Source organism: Notamacropus eugenii, chromosome 1 (genome assembly GCF_028372415.1).
Source record: "Notamacropus eugenii isolate mMacEug1 chromosome 1, mMacEug1.pri_v2, whole genome shotgun sequence".
Lineage (NCBI taxonomy): Eukaryota > Metazoa > Chordata > Mammalia > Diprotodontia > Macropodidae > Notamacropus > Notamacropus eugenii.
The window spans coordinates 283,614,651-283,627,783 of NC_092872.1; the positions used below are offsets into that span (position 1 = coordinate 283,614,651).

General features: G+C 40.7%; 1 protein-coding gene across 2 annotated transcripts in view; it reads left to right on the forward strand.

Moving 5' to 3' along the window:
- The window catches only part of DOCK1 (dedicator of cytokinesis 1), a 582,086-nt gene that overhangs the window by 355,849 nt on the left and 213,104 nt on the right, over nucleotides 1-13,133 (forward strand). For both annotated transcript variants that reach the window (XM_072629055.1, XM_072629056.1), the window contains exon 28: nucleotides 2,551-2,652. In XM_072629055.1, coding sequence (XP_072485156.1) covers nucleotides 2,551-2,652 — 102 coding nt within the window. The remainder of the gene's footprint in view (nucleotides 1-2,550; nucleotides 2,653-13,133) is intronic.

Here is a 13,133-nt window from a genome sequence, read left to right on the forward strand (position 1 = left end):
TCCTATGCAAATTTTCTGTGTGTGTCCTTTGGCCGTTACTGTATTTGACACAGCAACTTGTTGTCCATTCTAGAAGAAACATAATTAAACACACATCATGTTGAGACAGTGAGTTGGAAGTCAGAATGATCCGGTTCTTGTCCTAAATTTTGCCCCTCTTGGAGATGATCACTCCCTCAATTTCCCTCCCCTGTAAAATGAAGGTGTAGGGCTAGGTGGTCTGAAAGGCTCCTTCTCTGTTAATTTCCTAGGTAAAATGTTCCACAATTCCATGCCACTTACTGGAGTAAAAGAGATTATTTGCATTTACCTGCAAAGGAAATCATTTGTCTAAGTGTTAAGGAATAATGGGTATAGAGGCTTCAGGGCAGGATCCCTTTAGCCCAACTTAAGCTCTCCATGTTTTGTTCGTGTTCAGCTGCAGATGTTGCACTTGGTGCATTCTGGAGCCATGGTCCTGAGCATTCATTTGGAGTTTACAGCTCAGTTAGTGATCATCCTTCTGCAGTGGTTTCCATTTCAGTGCCATTTGCATCAAGGCCCCAGATACGATTGTGGGCATTTTCCATTTTCCTAAAGGCTCCTTTGAGGAATGATAGAGCAACATAAGTCCATGTTGTACAGAGATAAAGTATCTAGACCAGTGTCTGATTTTAAATACTTTACTGGCATAAGAATATTCTCTGTTATTAAGACACAAGTCACCAAAGCATTGAAATTTACTATTTTTTAAAGGAGAGTTAGAGAAAACTGGCAATTCAAAAGTGAATCTGAGAGGAAACAGGTTTGGAAGAATTCATACTAGAGTTGAGCTCCATTGACCAACATTGGAAACACCAAATGTATCTGTGCTCTGTTTTGGTGAAACCCAACCCATGACACGGAAAACCACTTACTGTTCAGGCAGGTAAGGAACACAAAGCCAAAGCTGGATTCAAGTTTCCAGAATTGACACATTCATGTGTTTTCCTTGGTGAGAACTATTGTTGATTCTTGTTGAAAAACCAGGTCTGATTGGTGTCCTCACTGTTCCCTACCGCTGGCTAGGATTTTGCTTTTTTTTTCTAGATCCTCATTTTCTGCTCTTGTTCCATTTCCCTTGCTTTCTACTCTGCTCAGGTTGACAGATATCCATTTTCTCCCACTTTACATTCTGATGAGCCCAGGTCCCGGTTATCAGTCTTTTTCTTATGGAGAATTGGAACATTCCTCATTTTTGAGGTAACAGTAAAGGTTATTAGATTGGCCTAAAGAGGATAAATGTAGATTTTTTGAAATAAAAGGCATCTGTTTTCTAGCTCACTGCTAAGAACAGAGATATGACACATACCCTGTCTTCTAGCTCATTTGGATGACAAGTCTTTAAAAAAGTGAAAAATAAGTTCAATTTTATTTTCAACTTATTTGGATAGTAATAGCAGTGACCACAATAATAAAAATAATAACTCAGATGTCCATAACACATTGTGGTTTGTGTGGGACATTCCTTCCTAAGACGCCTGAGGGGTAGGTACATGTTTTTACCCTCATTTTACAGATAAGGAATCCCATGCCCAGAGGAGACATAAGTGATCACTCATTAAGTGTCAGAATTGGAGCCTAAACCCTGAGGTTTCTGACTTAAACCATGGAGCTTTTTCCCCCAGCACCATCTGCTGTTGCCTTCAGTTTATTTCCAAAGTGAGCTCTCTGGCTTGAGACTCATGTTCTGTGGCACGTTGTCTGTATGTCTGATTGAATGAAAAAAAAAAGAGCCAAAGGGATTTTTTTTGGAGGGAGGGGAGGGAATTGAATCATGCATATCAGCCTGAGTCCCTGACCTATTCAAGATGGAGCTGCGTTTCTCTGGTCTTCAATTCCTCAAGAGCAGAGCAAGGATTGGGGGCCTAAAAACTAATAAGATGCAGACTTAAACAATCATAGTGTAATGAAAGAATACTAGGTGTGAGGCCAAAGGACCTGTTTTTGAATCAGTTCTATGAACATAGCAGGGTGCCTGGCACACTGTGGATGCCCCTTCAGTGCTAACTGACTGACTCTTGTGTCTTGAGACATTGTATCTACCCTTGTTGCTCTTCTGCAAGTATTAGGTGCATATTCCATATTTGTGGAGTGAATGAAAGGAAGATTGAATGGACAATAGGTGCTTAATACATTTTTCTTCCATTTTGCTTCATTTGTATCTTTTGAAGCATTCAAACTATTGCAAAACCAAAGGATAAATTATTAATTGCGAAGGAACCAAACTTACATTATCAACCAGCCACTCCTTGAATTCTCTGAGTTGGGTATGTGGGTTGGGTGTGTGTGGGCAGGTGGGGAGAGGGATTCTGATTATCTTTTTAGCTGTAATCTTGCCTCAAAAGTCCCTTCCTCCTCAGGACTGAATGAGCCTGTGTAATGGAAGCTGATAAACTTAGCACATTTGAGTTGGATGGTTGGAAAACCCACCTAAGGAGCTGATAGCTTGTGGCTGTTTTTCTTTGGTTGTTGATTTGTTTGTAAACTTCTACTTCATCTCACCTTGTTTCTTGGTTGTTTCCTTCTCAGGGCAACTTTGTGGCTAGCATGACGGCGATTCTAAGACAGATGGAAGACTATCACTATGCTCACCTGATCAAGACTTTTGGAAAGATGAGAACTGATGTGGTGGTGAGTTCACTGTTGCCCCTCAGCCCCTACCAGATGGGCTGGTAGAGTGATGGTATATGTGCTTCAACATCTCAAGTCACAATCTTAGCCATTGTAGCTGTTAGAAATGGGAAAAAAGTGAGTGAATGTGTATTCACAACATTGGAAGAGGGTAGGGCAGCAGACCTAAAACTAGAAATAGTTTCCAAGTCCATTGAAATACAGATTCAGGGGACTGAAATATATAGCTAATATCTAAGGTCAAAAGGAATCCCACTGTGATCACTGCTCTGAATGATGACCTTGGCTATTGAAACAACTCAGTTTGGAGCTTTTGACCTTCACCTTTGCTCATACATGGCCTGCTGTTCCATGGTCTATACCATCACAGAGTCCAAAAAAAGTCATCTGTCAGGAGGATACAAGTGGTAATAAAAAGAATCCGCCTTGATTTATTGGGCCCCTACTGTGTACCAGAGCCAAAGTGTCCAAAGGTAACATAAAAACAAGCAAACAAACAGGCCGTAGTCATCAAGGAGCCACCATTTTTAGTGAGCATGGTAAAAATACTCCTTTGAATAAACAGGGAAACTACTCTGAGCTGAGCTGAAGAGGCCTTACTCTTCCTATCTCGCCCCCTGTCTCAGATGTTCCTGAACCCCAGTTCTGGGTGAGATATACTGGTCCACCATGTGGATACAAAGTACCTGCTCATTCAGAAGCCTCTCTGGAGTTTTCTGGGAGGAAAGGCTGGGAGTGAGAGGGCTGAATTTCAAAGTGATTTCCTTTCAGCTTCAGGGAAAGTAAAACAGAAGAAGGGTTTGGTGCAAACAAATCAAACAACTAATTAGAGTAGGTGGTAACTATCAGTAGACTTGCCATTGATTTGTGCTTTCCGTATGTTGAAGTTTAGAAGAAGCTATGCAGGGATAATCTAAAGGAGCTCGTAATTGGTTTGTGAGTAGGGTTTCCCATTGTCAGAAGGAGACCAAGCGTGTTTTCAGTTTTAAATGGCTCTGGCTTATTAATTAGCCCCAAAGACCAAAGCTCAGAACCACTTCTTGCTCTTGTTCTTTAGTTCTCACTAAAACTGAGATACAGCTTAATCAGGGACCCTGCAATAGAGGGGGATTTATCGCGCTACTTCCCTAATGACCTGGAAATTGCATCCCCATATGGCAATCACTTTGCAAAGTACCCACCCAACATGTTGGCCTCAGTTTGGATGAGTTAGACTTGAGTCCTGCTATCTGGGCACCCTGGTCACAAGGGGAGAGAATGTTGGGAGAATATATTAGTTAAATTTCTCTGCTATGGAAGCCACTTTGATGGGGAGCCAAAAATACTTTATCTTTTTCATCAGGTGACACAGTCCCAGAGGTGGAAGGGACCTCCGAAATCCTCTGGTTGAACCTTTGTCTGAGGGAGAGTCCCACCTACACCATCTCATGTATTGGGTGTCCTACTTTTCCTTAAAGATCTCTTGTCTTCAAGGTGGAACCCACCACCTCCATGGCAGAAACCCACTCCACTTTCTGATAACTCCCACTGTCAGCAACTTTTTAGTTAGTGAGCCTCTATTTTTCTCCTGTGATGTTCTACCAGGTACTCCTAGTTCTTGGCTTTGGAACCAAGAAGAATACGGATGAGTAATGCAAGGCATTGTCATCATCGTCATCATCATCATTAGGGTCACACAGAAAGTGTCTGACGCAGGTTTACGTGACAGGTCTTTATACATAAAACCATCTAGTTGCCTCTCTTATTTTTTTACATGATTTTCCTTTAATTTTTTAAACAAAGTGTTGTTTTATTCTTTAACTTAACATCTTCTAAAAAGCAACAGTAGACTGGGTTCCCCATAAAACCGCCTTAAGTCAGAACACGTAGCAATCAGCAGCAATGTTCCTGCATGGTGGCTTGCCTATTTGTGTGTGGAGCACATATACAGTATTCCCTAGGACACCAGTCTGCCCCCAATCTGTTTTACACCGAATCCAAAGGAACAAATCCCTTTGATGACTCACTGCTCATTTCCATTTAGGTCCTTTGCTATCTTTTTTCCCTCTGAAAGCCTCACATTAATGAAGGATTATTTTATTCTGTATCATTCAGGCTTAATCTTCAAACAGATCTCTGAACCATATTTAGGTCAGTGGACATAATGAACGAGAGAGTTTTGCCATATGGAAAAACAGAGTCATCCAGCTCGAGTTTGCCTGCAAAATAAGGGTTGACTCCTGCAGGCTAAGACTATTCCTCCTGAATCCGGCTTGGTAGAAAACCTTGGGAGAGGGTAGAATTGGAGGAATTTTTGAGTATTTAACACCACGAAGACAATAGTAAGATAAAGTGTTCTGGGGATAGAAAGTTGGTCTTGGAGTCACCATGACCTGGATTCTAATCCTCCCTCTGATATATACTATTGTCCCTGCATTTCTCAGCAAAGAAGGGAAGAGGAGTGTGTGTGTGTGTGTGTGTGTGTGTGTGTGTGTGTGTGTGTATGAGAGAGAGCGAGGGGAAGGAAGCCTGGCTTTAGATTCATAGAAACATAAGATCCTGACACCAAATGACCTAACCCAATGAGCCTACTATGTACAAAGTATGGTGCTGGGGAGAGGGAGTTCACCCATGAACTGGCCCATTGAACAACCATATGAGGAAACTCCCTCTGTCAATGCCGGGTCTCACTTTCTTTTAACTCACAGTCTTAGAGTTACCTATAGCGCCCAAAGATTATGGGACTTAACCAGTGTCAGAGAGATAGTACATATCAGAAGTGGGACTTGAACCCAAAGATCCCTGGGAGTGACAGCACCTCCCATCCCTTGGACTCTGGAACCCCAGTCCCCACCCCTCCTATACTTAATGGCCGTCGTCCAAGAAGAGGGGGCCAACTAACCCTACCAACTGCCATTCCCAGGGTAGGAGGGCCAGATGTGCCAGGCACCACCCACACCTTGTCCACCATCTCCTTTTGGATCCCAGTGGAGATTGCCTAAGACCTTGAACCCAAGAGCCTTGAGAACAGACATGCTTCCATCCCAGTCCCCTTAGCCATGGTCCTGAGAATCAGCTCCGGGGAGATGCAGCCTGGCTGTGTGCCTGTAAATGCTCCTGAAGACCTAGGAAAGAAGGTTCTGTCCCCAAAGTCATTGGTGCTGTAGGATGGTCCCTCATCAGAAAGTAAAGAAGAGACCTCCCTGTCTGCTCTGCTGCTGCTCCCTCAGGACCTCAAGCCTGTGCCCTCTGAATTGTAGCTGGAACCTTCCCTAAGCTTTGTCTCTCCCACTTGAACGTGGCCTCCCTGAGAGCCCTTTCTAATTTGTGTCCAAAGCACTCAGTACAGTTCCTTGCACACAGTAAACACTTAGCAAAGGCACATATCATTCATTCCTGACTGGATGGCCAGTTCTAACCACTAGGCTGTGCTGCTCTCAGGGGTTGCCTCCCAAGACAAACATTAAACACCGTCCTTGCCCTAAGCAGCTTCCATTTGGGGAAGGGGGTGCAAAATGTCTGTAGGTAAACTAGTTCTAAAGTATTTGAGGGATGGGACAGAGAATGCCAAATGCCAAACTCCAGCAAAAGGCTGGAATTTCACTTGTAGGACAGCAAGGAACAAGGATTCTGGGATGTGGAGATGGGGGTGGGGGGCAGCCCAGTCACAGTGGATGCCAAGGTGTGGAGGTGGGTGCTGGGAAATCCCTGTCCTCAGGTGAGGCTGGACAGGGTGTTCCAGGAGTAGCTGTTGGGATAAACCCACTAGCTTCCCCCTCTCATTACCAATGAATAATTCCCTTCTATGACTGGCACACACCCCCTTATCCCATGCTGGCCTCAGGACAATCTTCTTTCCCTTAGGCTTTGTTTTTCTTCTCTCATTCTCTATAGCCTTGGACCAGGATTACTTTAAATAGCCATGCACTTTAATTGCAGATCCAGATAGCCAGAAATACTGGCAGCCAGCAAAATAAAGCATTTTATGTGAATGATTCTCCTTTACAGTTTTTCTCTTCATATTTAAATGTTCATATTTGTTGATGCTTTATTAGATTTGTATAATAAAAACAAGGACTTTTTTTAAAAAAAATAATATAATAAAACCAATCATCCAAATCTGCATTATGAAGAGTAGTCAGGGAGTTCAGTCTTGGCCCCTCTATTCCTCCCTCCCACTTCAGTCCTTGTCTTCATGGTCAGAGTGAGAGCCAGGAAGAAAAGGTGAGGGAGATGAACAAAGGCTGACTTCCCCAGGTAATGTGTCAGGAACCAGGGGCGCCAAATGTCTTATAAATTGAGCTTCAGTTGTACTCATTGTTACCTCTCATCTGGTCTGGTTTAGCTGGTTTGTCCAGTGGTACGTCATCTCTTTGGGTCATCACATCCCTTCTGCTCCAGGTCTGATCACGTGTACTGTGCCCTGATTTCTAAGCAATGTTTGCCAACCCATTTACTTGCAAGGAGGGACAGAAATTTGGGGTTTGGCCTTTCTCCATGTCCCCTCTCCCCACCTCATGACTTCCCCATAGAATGAAGTTTCTTTGAGGTCAGAAGACCCAGAAGCTTGGGGAAGTCTGAGAAATGCCTTTCCTCTAGTCCATCAAGCACCCCCAGGCTCATATCTGGAGGAAGGGGCTGCCTCCATGAGAGAAACAGCCACAAGGCCAGTTGGGCTCCCAGTAGACCAGTGTCATGGAGAATGATCAACAATATGCCTGGAAAGATAGGGCCAAGCCATACAGTAAAGGGTTTTAAATGCCAAACAGAAGAGTTTGTGCTCCATCCTCGCGACCCTACATACCTTGTCCTTTGTCTCATGAAAGAAAAGATACTTAATCAGAACCAAAAAACTTTAATCTCTTAGAAAATTCCCCTGAACCTTTTGGAGAGTTATTGTTGGCCTGGACAGCCCTAGTGTATTATAATAAGGATTAAGCAAAATGATGGTAATAAAATTAATCTGATTTACTGGCCTCTAATGGCAATCATTCCTTGAGCACGTGGATAGCAAAGGCGAAGGATCTGGCATTTAGGACTTAGGTGGTCTTGATTTCCCAGGGGAATTGTTTCTCTTCTCTGAGCAGTCCCGAATAACAATTAAAAGGAGACAATTTCGTTTCCATTTCCAGCTGACATTTGTGTCTTGAATGTCATCAAATTATACTGATGAAATTTTTAACCTCTTTTTATAGCAGTTGATCCTATGTAAAATTTTTTAGAATATGTCCATATCTATTAACCACAGAAATTTTCTTTAAAAAGAATCTTTGGAACTCAGCTAAATTAGGAGCTAAGTACCAAACACATTAGGCTATAAATCAGGAGTTTTTCAATGTTCTATCTTCTGAGTATTTTGACGTTTTAAAATGTCCATTGTTTTTTAATTTATTCATTTAATATTTTTAATTATCGGTGCACCAATAACACCAACCTCTTCCCAACACAAATCCGAACAAACCTCCTACAAAGTACATTCCTTTATTTATTTATTTATTTTTATCAAATCCAGCCAATATCTGGGTTGGAAATGAGAGAACCTACTGCTTTCCATTTTCATAGGTTAGTGAACCACTCATTGATTGCAAAAAGGAAAGACCACATATTGCCAACTTGACCTGTTGTATTTAGCCTTGTTTTGTTGCCTCTAACTGTATTGTTGTCTTCATTTTCATCGTTTTTATGCAGTTTTTTTCTCTTTCTGCACACTCTATCATTCATGTGAAACTGCTGGTGGTCTTTCTCCCCCAAGTGACCAAACAAACTCAGAAAAAAGATGAGCACCCACGTGGGGTGTGATCAGTTGCCAGCAATTGCTGAGTGGTCTCTTGTATTGGAAGGGTCCATGAATTTTATGTTTATATGGTATGTGCATATGGTGCGTGGATTGCATGTGTATTTGTTCACATGCGTTTGTTTGCACATGTGTGTGGACCACATTAGTGGGTGCACATCAATGGGTCTGTGCTCTGTCGAACAATGCAGAACATAAAAGCTCAGGAGAAGGACATTTTGAATTGGTGTAATCAAAAAGTTCTTCCACCTGGAGCTAACCCAGTAATGAGCCTCTTACAATTTGGTGACCTTGTTATTGAGGGAAGAAAAACAGAGTCCATTGCTGGGCCTGTTCACAAAAGCTCTGCTGCTGCTAAGTGTTAACAAAGCCAACGTCCCCTCCTCACCAAGAGAGGAGAATGACATCTCCGGAGAAGAAATGCCCGACACCCGCTGAGGACTCTTGTGATGAGTGCTTTGTACATTATTAGTGAAGCTGCAGCATGAAATTAGTACACAACACAGTATTAGAATCAACTTAACTGGGACCACTGAAATTTCTAAGGCTATATCATGTGATATTAAACATCGACTGAAGATAAGCAGAAATATGTAAAACATCTTACAACTCACAGAATGTGAACAGAATGTGCTTAGAAGCCCCTGAGCTGGGCTTTGTGCTTCACGCTAGAAGATGCAGAAGGCTAGTGTTGGTTTGTTGATTATTCATCTTTAAAGAATGACCTGTGAAGTCACTGGCAATTTCATGTAAATAAAATAAAACTGAATCTTGGGACTCAGTAAAAAGTGCAACCAGATTATTAATACATGAAATCTGTTCCAAATAAATTTTTAATAAAAAACAAAAAGAATTTCCCTGATAAATCCCCGCCCAAAAGATACAGTGAAATACCTGTTAAAGAAATGTGTTGTGGCTAACTTGACGAAATCAAATGCTTAGGGTAAGAGTCAGGGCCCTGGGCAGCATAGAATAATCTGATTTGTTACCCACTGACTTTTTCAGAATTACATTGTCTGAACAGTAAAAGGAGGATAAATATAATAAAATGAACTGTTACTTGTAAAGTGAAGCCCTCTCAGGGTCTCTAACAAAGGTAAGATGTGACATTTGCCATGAACATTCTAATGAGGAGAAGGCTCCGAAAGCTAGCCCTGGTGCCCATCCTTCAGGTTTTACCTAACATCGTTACCACATAGGCCCCTTTCCCAGGCAACACTCCCCTAGGTGCTACTGTGGGCTTTCCCGTTCTGCTGCCTAATTATGATTTAGGAGATTAAGAAAATGAGAAAATTCAGCTTAGCTGCTCTAGCTCATATTCCATCAATTCCAAGTTGCTTTTCTCTTTTCCATTTTAATTTGTCAGTGAGCAAGTTGAGGTTCCTGAAAATTGAGTGTGGTATTCCAATCCTCTCGTGGAGTTTGGTTCATGTCAGCCAAGGGAATGTGTGGCTACCTCAGAGAGGTGTGGCCAGAGAGAAGGATTGCCCAGAAGCCCTGTTACCTTCTCTAGGAGGCCAGCTGAAGAGATGGCTGGATATAAACTAACAATAACATTAGCCTTAATCTTTTTTTTCAGTTTATTCAGTTTCACAAGCTTCTGAGTTTCAAATTTTCTCCTCCTCCCCAAGATGGTGTGCAATCTGATGTTGTCTTTACATATACATTCATATTAAACATATTTTCACATTAGTCATGTTGCAAAGAAGAATTATAACCAATGGATTGAACTACGAGAAAGAAGAAACAGAACAAAGCAAAACAAAAAAAACGAGAGAGCAAATAGTATGCTTTGATCTGCATTCAGATTCCATAGTTCTTTTTCTGCATGTGTACAGCACTTTCCATCATGAGTCTTTTGGAGTTGTCTTAGAACCTTGCATTGTTGAGAGGAGCCAAATCTATCAAAGTTAGTCATAGCATAATGTGTCTGGAACTGTGTACAGTGTTCTTTGGGTTCTGCTCCCCTCACTCAGCATCAGTTCATATAAGTTTTTCAAGGTTTTTCTGACTTTCACCTGCCCATCATTTCTAATAGCACAATAATATTTCATTACATTCATATACCACAACTTGTTCAGCTATTCCCCAAACAATGAGTATCCCCTCAATTTCCAATTCTTGGACACCACAAAAAGAGCTGCTATAAATGTTTTTATACATGTGGGTTTAGCCTTAATTTTAATGACAGTTTAAAGGGATACACATTACTCATCAGATCTTCTACTAGATGATGGTCATAGCCAGCATTTTTATGTTGCTTTGAAATTTTCTTTATTTTAAATTATTTTATTTGCTTTCAGTTTTCTACAATCACTTCCATATATCTTAGATTTTTTCCCCTCCCTCCTCCTCCTTCCCTCCTTCCTCCATGCTCCCTCCCCAAAATGCCATGCAATCTTACACAGGTGCTACACATACATTCTTATTAAATACATGTTCACTTAGTCATGTTGCATAGAAGAATTCAAATGAATGGAAGAAACCATGAAAATAAAGCACAAGAGAAGATGGTCTACTTCATTCTGCAATCCAATTCCATAGTTCTTTCTCTGTATGGGGAAGGCATTTTGCCTCAAGAGTCCACTGGGAAGTTTTTTAGGTCCTTGCATTGCTGTGAAGGATTGCATCTACCAGAAAATTTCCTCACACAGTATGGTTGTTGCTGTGTACAAATTTCTCCTGGTTCTGCTCCTTTCACTCAGCATCAGTTCATATAAGTCCTTCCAGGCCTCTCTGGAGTCTTCCTGTTTATCATTTCGTATAGCAAAATAATATTCCATTACATTTTTATACCACAACTTGTTCAGGCATTCCCCAATTGATGAGCATCCCCTTGATTCCCAGTTTTTGGCCACCACAAAGAGAGCTATTTAAATATTTTTGTACATGTGGGATGCTTTCCCATTTTTATGATCTCTTTGAGGTACAATCCAAGAAGTGGTATTGCTGGGTCAAAAGGTATGCACATATTTGTAACCCTTTGGGCATAGTTCCAAAATACTCTCCAGAATGGTTGGGTCAGCTCACAGCTCCAGCAGCAATGATTAGTGTTCCAACTCTCCCACATCTTCTCCAACATTTATCATCTTCCTGTTTTGTCATGTTAGCCAATCTGATAGGTGTGATATGGTACCTCAGAGTTGTTTTGATTTGCATCTCTCTAAACTAGTTCATATTCTTTCACCATTTATCAATTGGGGAATGACTTTTTTTCTTGTATTCTTGTAAATTTGACACAGTTCTCTATATATTTTAGAAATGAGACCTTTATCACAGATACTAGTTGCAAAAATTCTTTCCCAGTTTTCTGCTTCCCTCACCATCTTGGTTGCATTGGGTTTATTTGTGCAAAAACTTTTCAATTCAGTGTAATCAAAATTATCCATTTTGCACTTCATAGTGTTCTCTTTCTCTTGCTTGGTCATTAATTTCTCCATTTTCCATAAATCTGACAAATACACTATCCTTGCTCCCCTAATTTGTTTATAGTATAAGTCTTTATACCTAGATCATGTGTCCATTTGGACTTTATTTTTGTGTACAGTGTCAGGCATTGATCTTTGCCCAGTTCCCACCATACTGTTATCCAGTTTTTCCAGCAGACTTTGTCAAACAGTGAGTTCTTTATCCCAGAAACTGGGGTCCTTGGGTTTATCAAGCAGTAGACTACTATATTCATTGACTAATGTGTCTTCAGTACCTAAACTATTCCACTGGTCTACCCCTCTATTTCTTAGCCCAGCACCAAGTGGTTTTGATGATTGCTGTGTTATAATGCAATTTGAGATCTGGTAGGACTAGGGTACCTTCCCTAGCATTTCTTTTCATTAATTCCCTTGATATTCTGGACTTTTTGTTCTTCCAGATGAATTTTGATATTACTTTTTTCTAGCTCTAAAAAATAATCATCTTGTAGTTTGATTGGTATGGCACTGAATAAGTAAATTAATTTAGATAGAATTGTCATTTTTGTTGTATTAGCTTGGCCTACCCACAAGCAACAGATGTTTTTGCACTTACTTAGATCTGACGTCATTTGTGCTATTGTGTTCATATAGTCCCTGGGTTGGTTTTGGCAGATAGATTCCAATATTTTATAGCTTCTACTGCAGCTTTAAATGAGATTTCTCTTTCTATCTCTTACTGTTGAGGTTTGTTAGTAATATATAGAAATGCAGATGATTTATCTGGATTTATCTTGTAACCTGCAGCTTTACCAAAGTTGTTTATTATTTCAAGTAGTCTTTTACTTGATTCTCTGGGATTCTCTAAGTATATCATCATATCATCTACAAAGAGTGATGACTTAGTTTCTTCTTGCCTGTTCTAATTCCTTCGATTTCTTTTTCTTCTCTTATTGTTAAAGCTAACGTTTCTAGTACCGTATTGAATGACATTGGTGATAATAGACATTCTTGTTTCACCCTTGATCTTATTGAAAATGCGTCTAGCTTATCCCCATTGCATATAATGCTTGCTGGTGGTTTTAGGTAGATATTGCTTATTATTTTATGGACAGTTCCATTTGTTCCTATGTTCTCCAGCATTTTTAATAGGAATTGGTGTTGTATTTTGTCAGAAAATTTTTCTGCATCTGTTGAGATAATCATGTGGTTTCTGTTAGTTTTATTGTTGATATGATCGATAATGCTGATCATTTTCCTAATACTGAACCAATCTTGCATTCCTGGTATAAATCCTACCT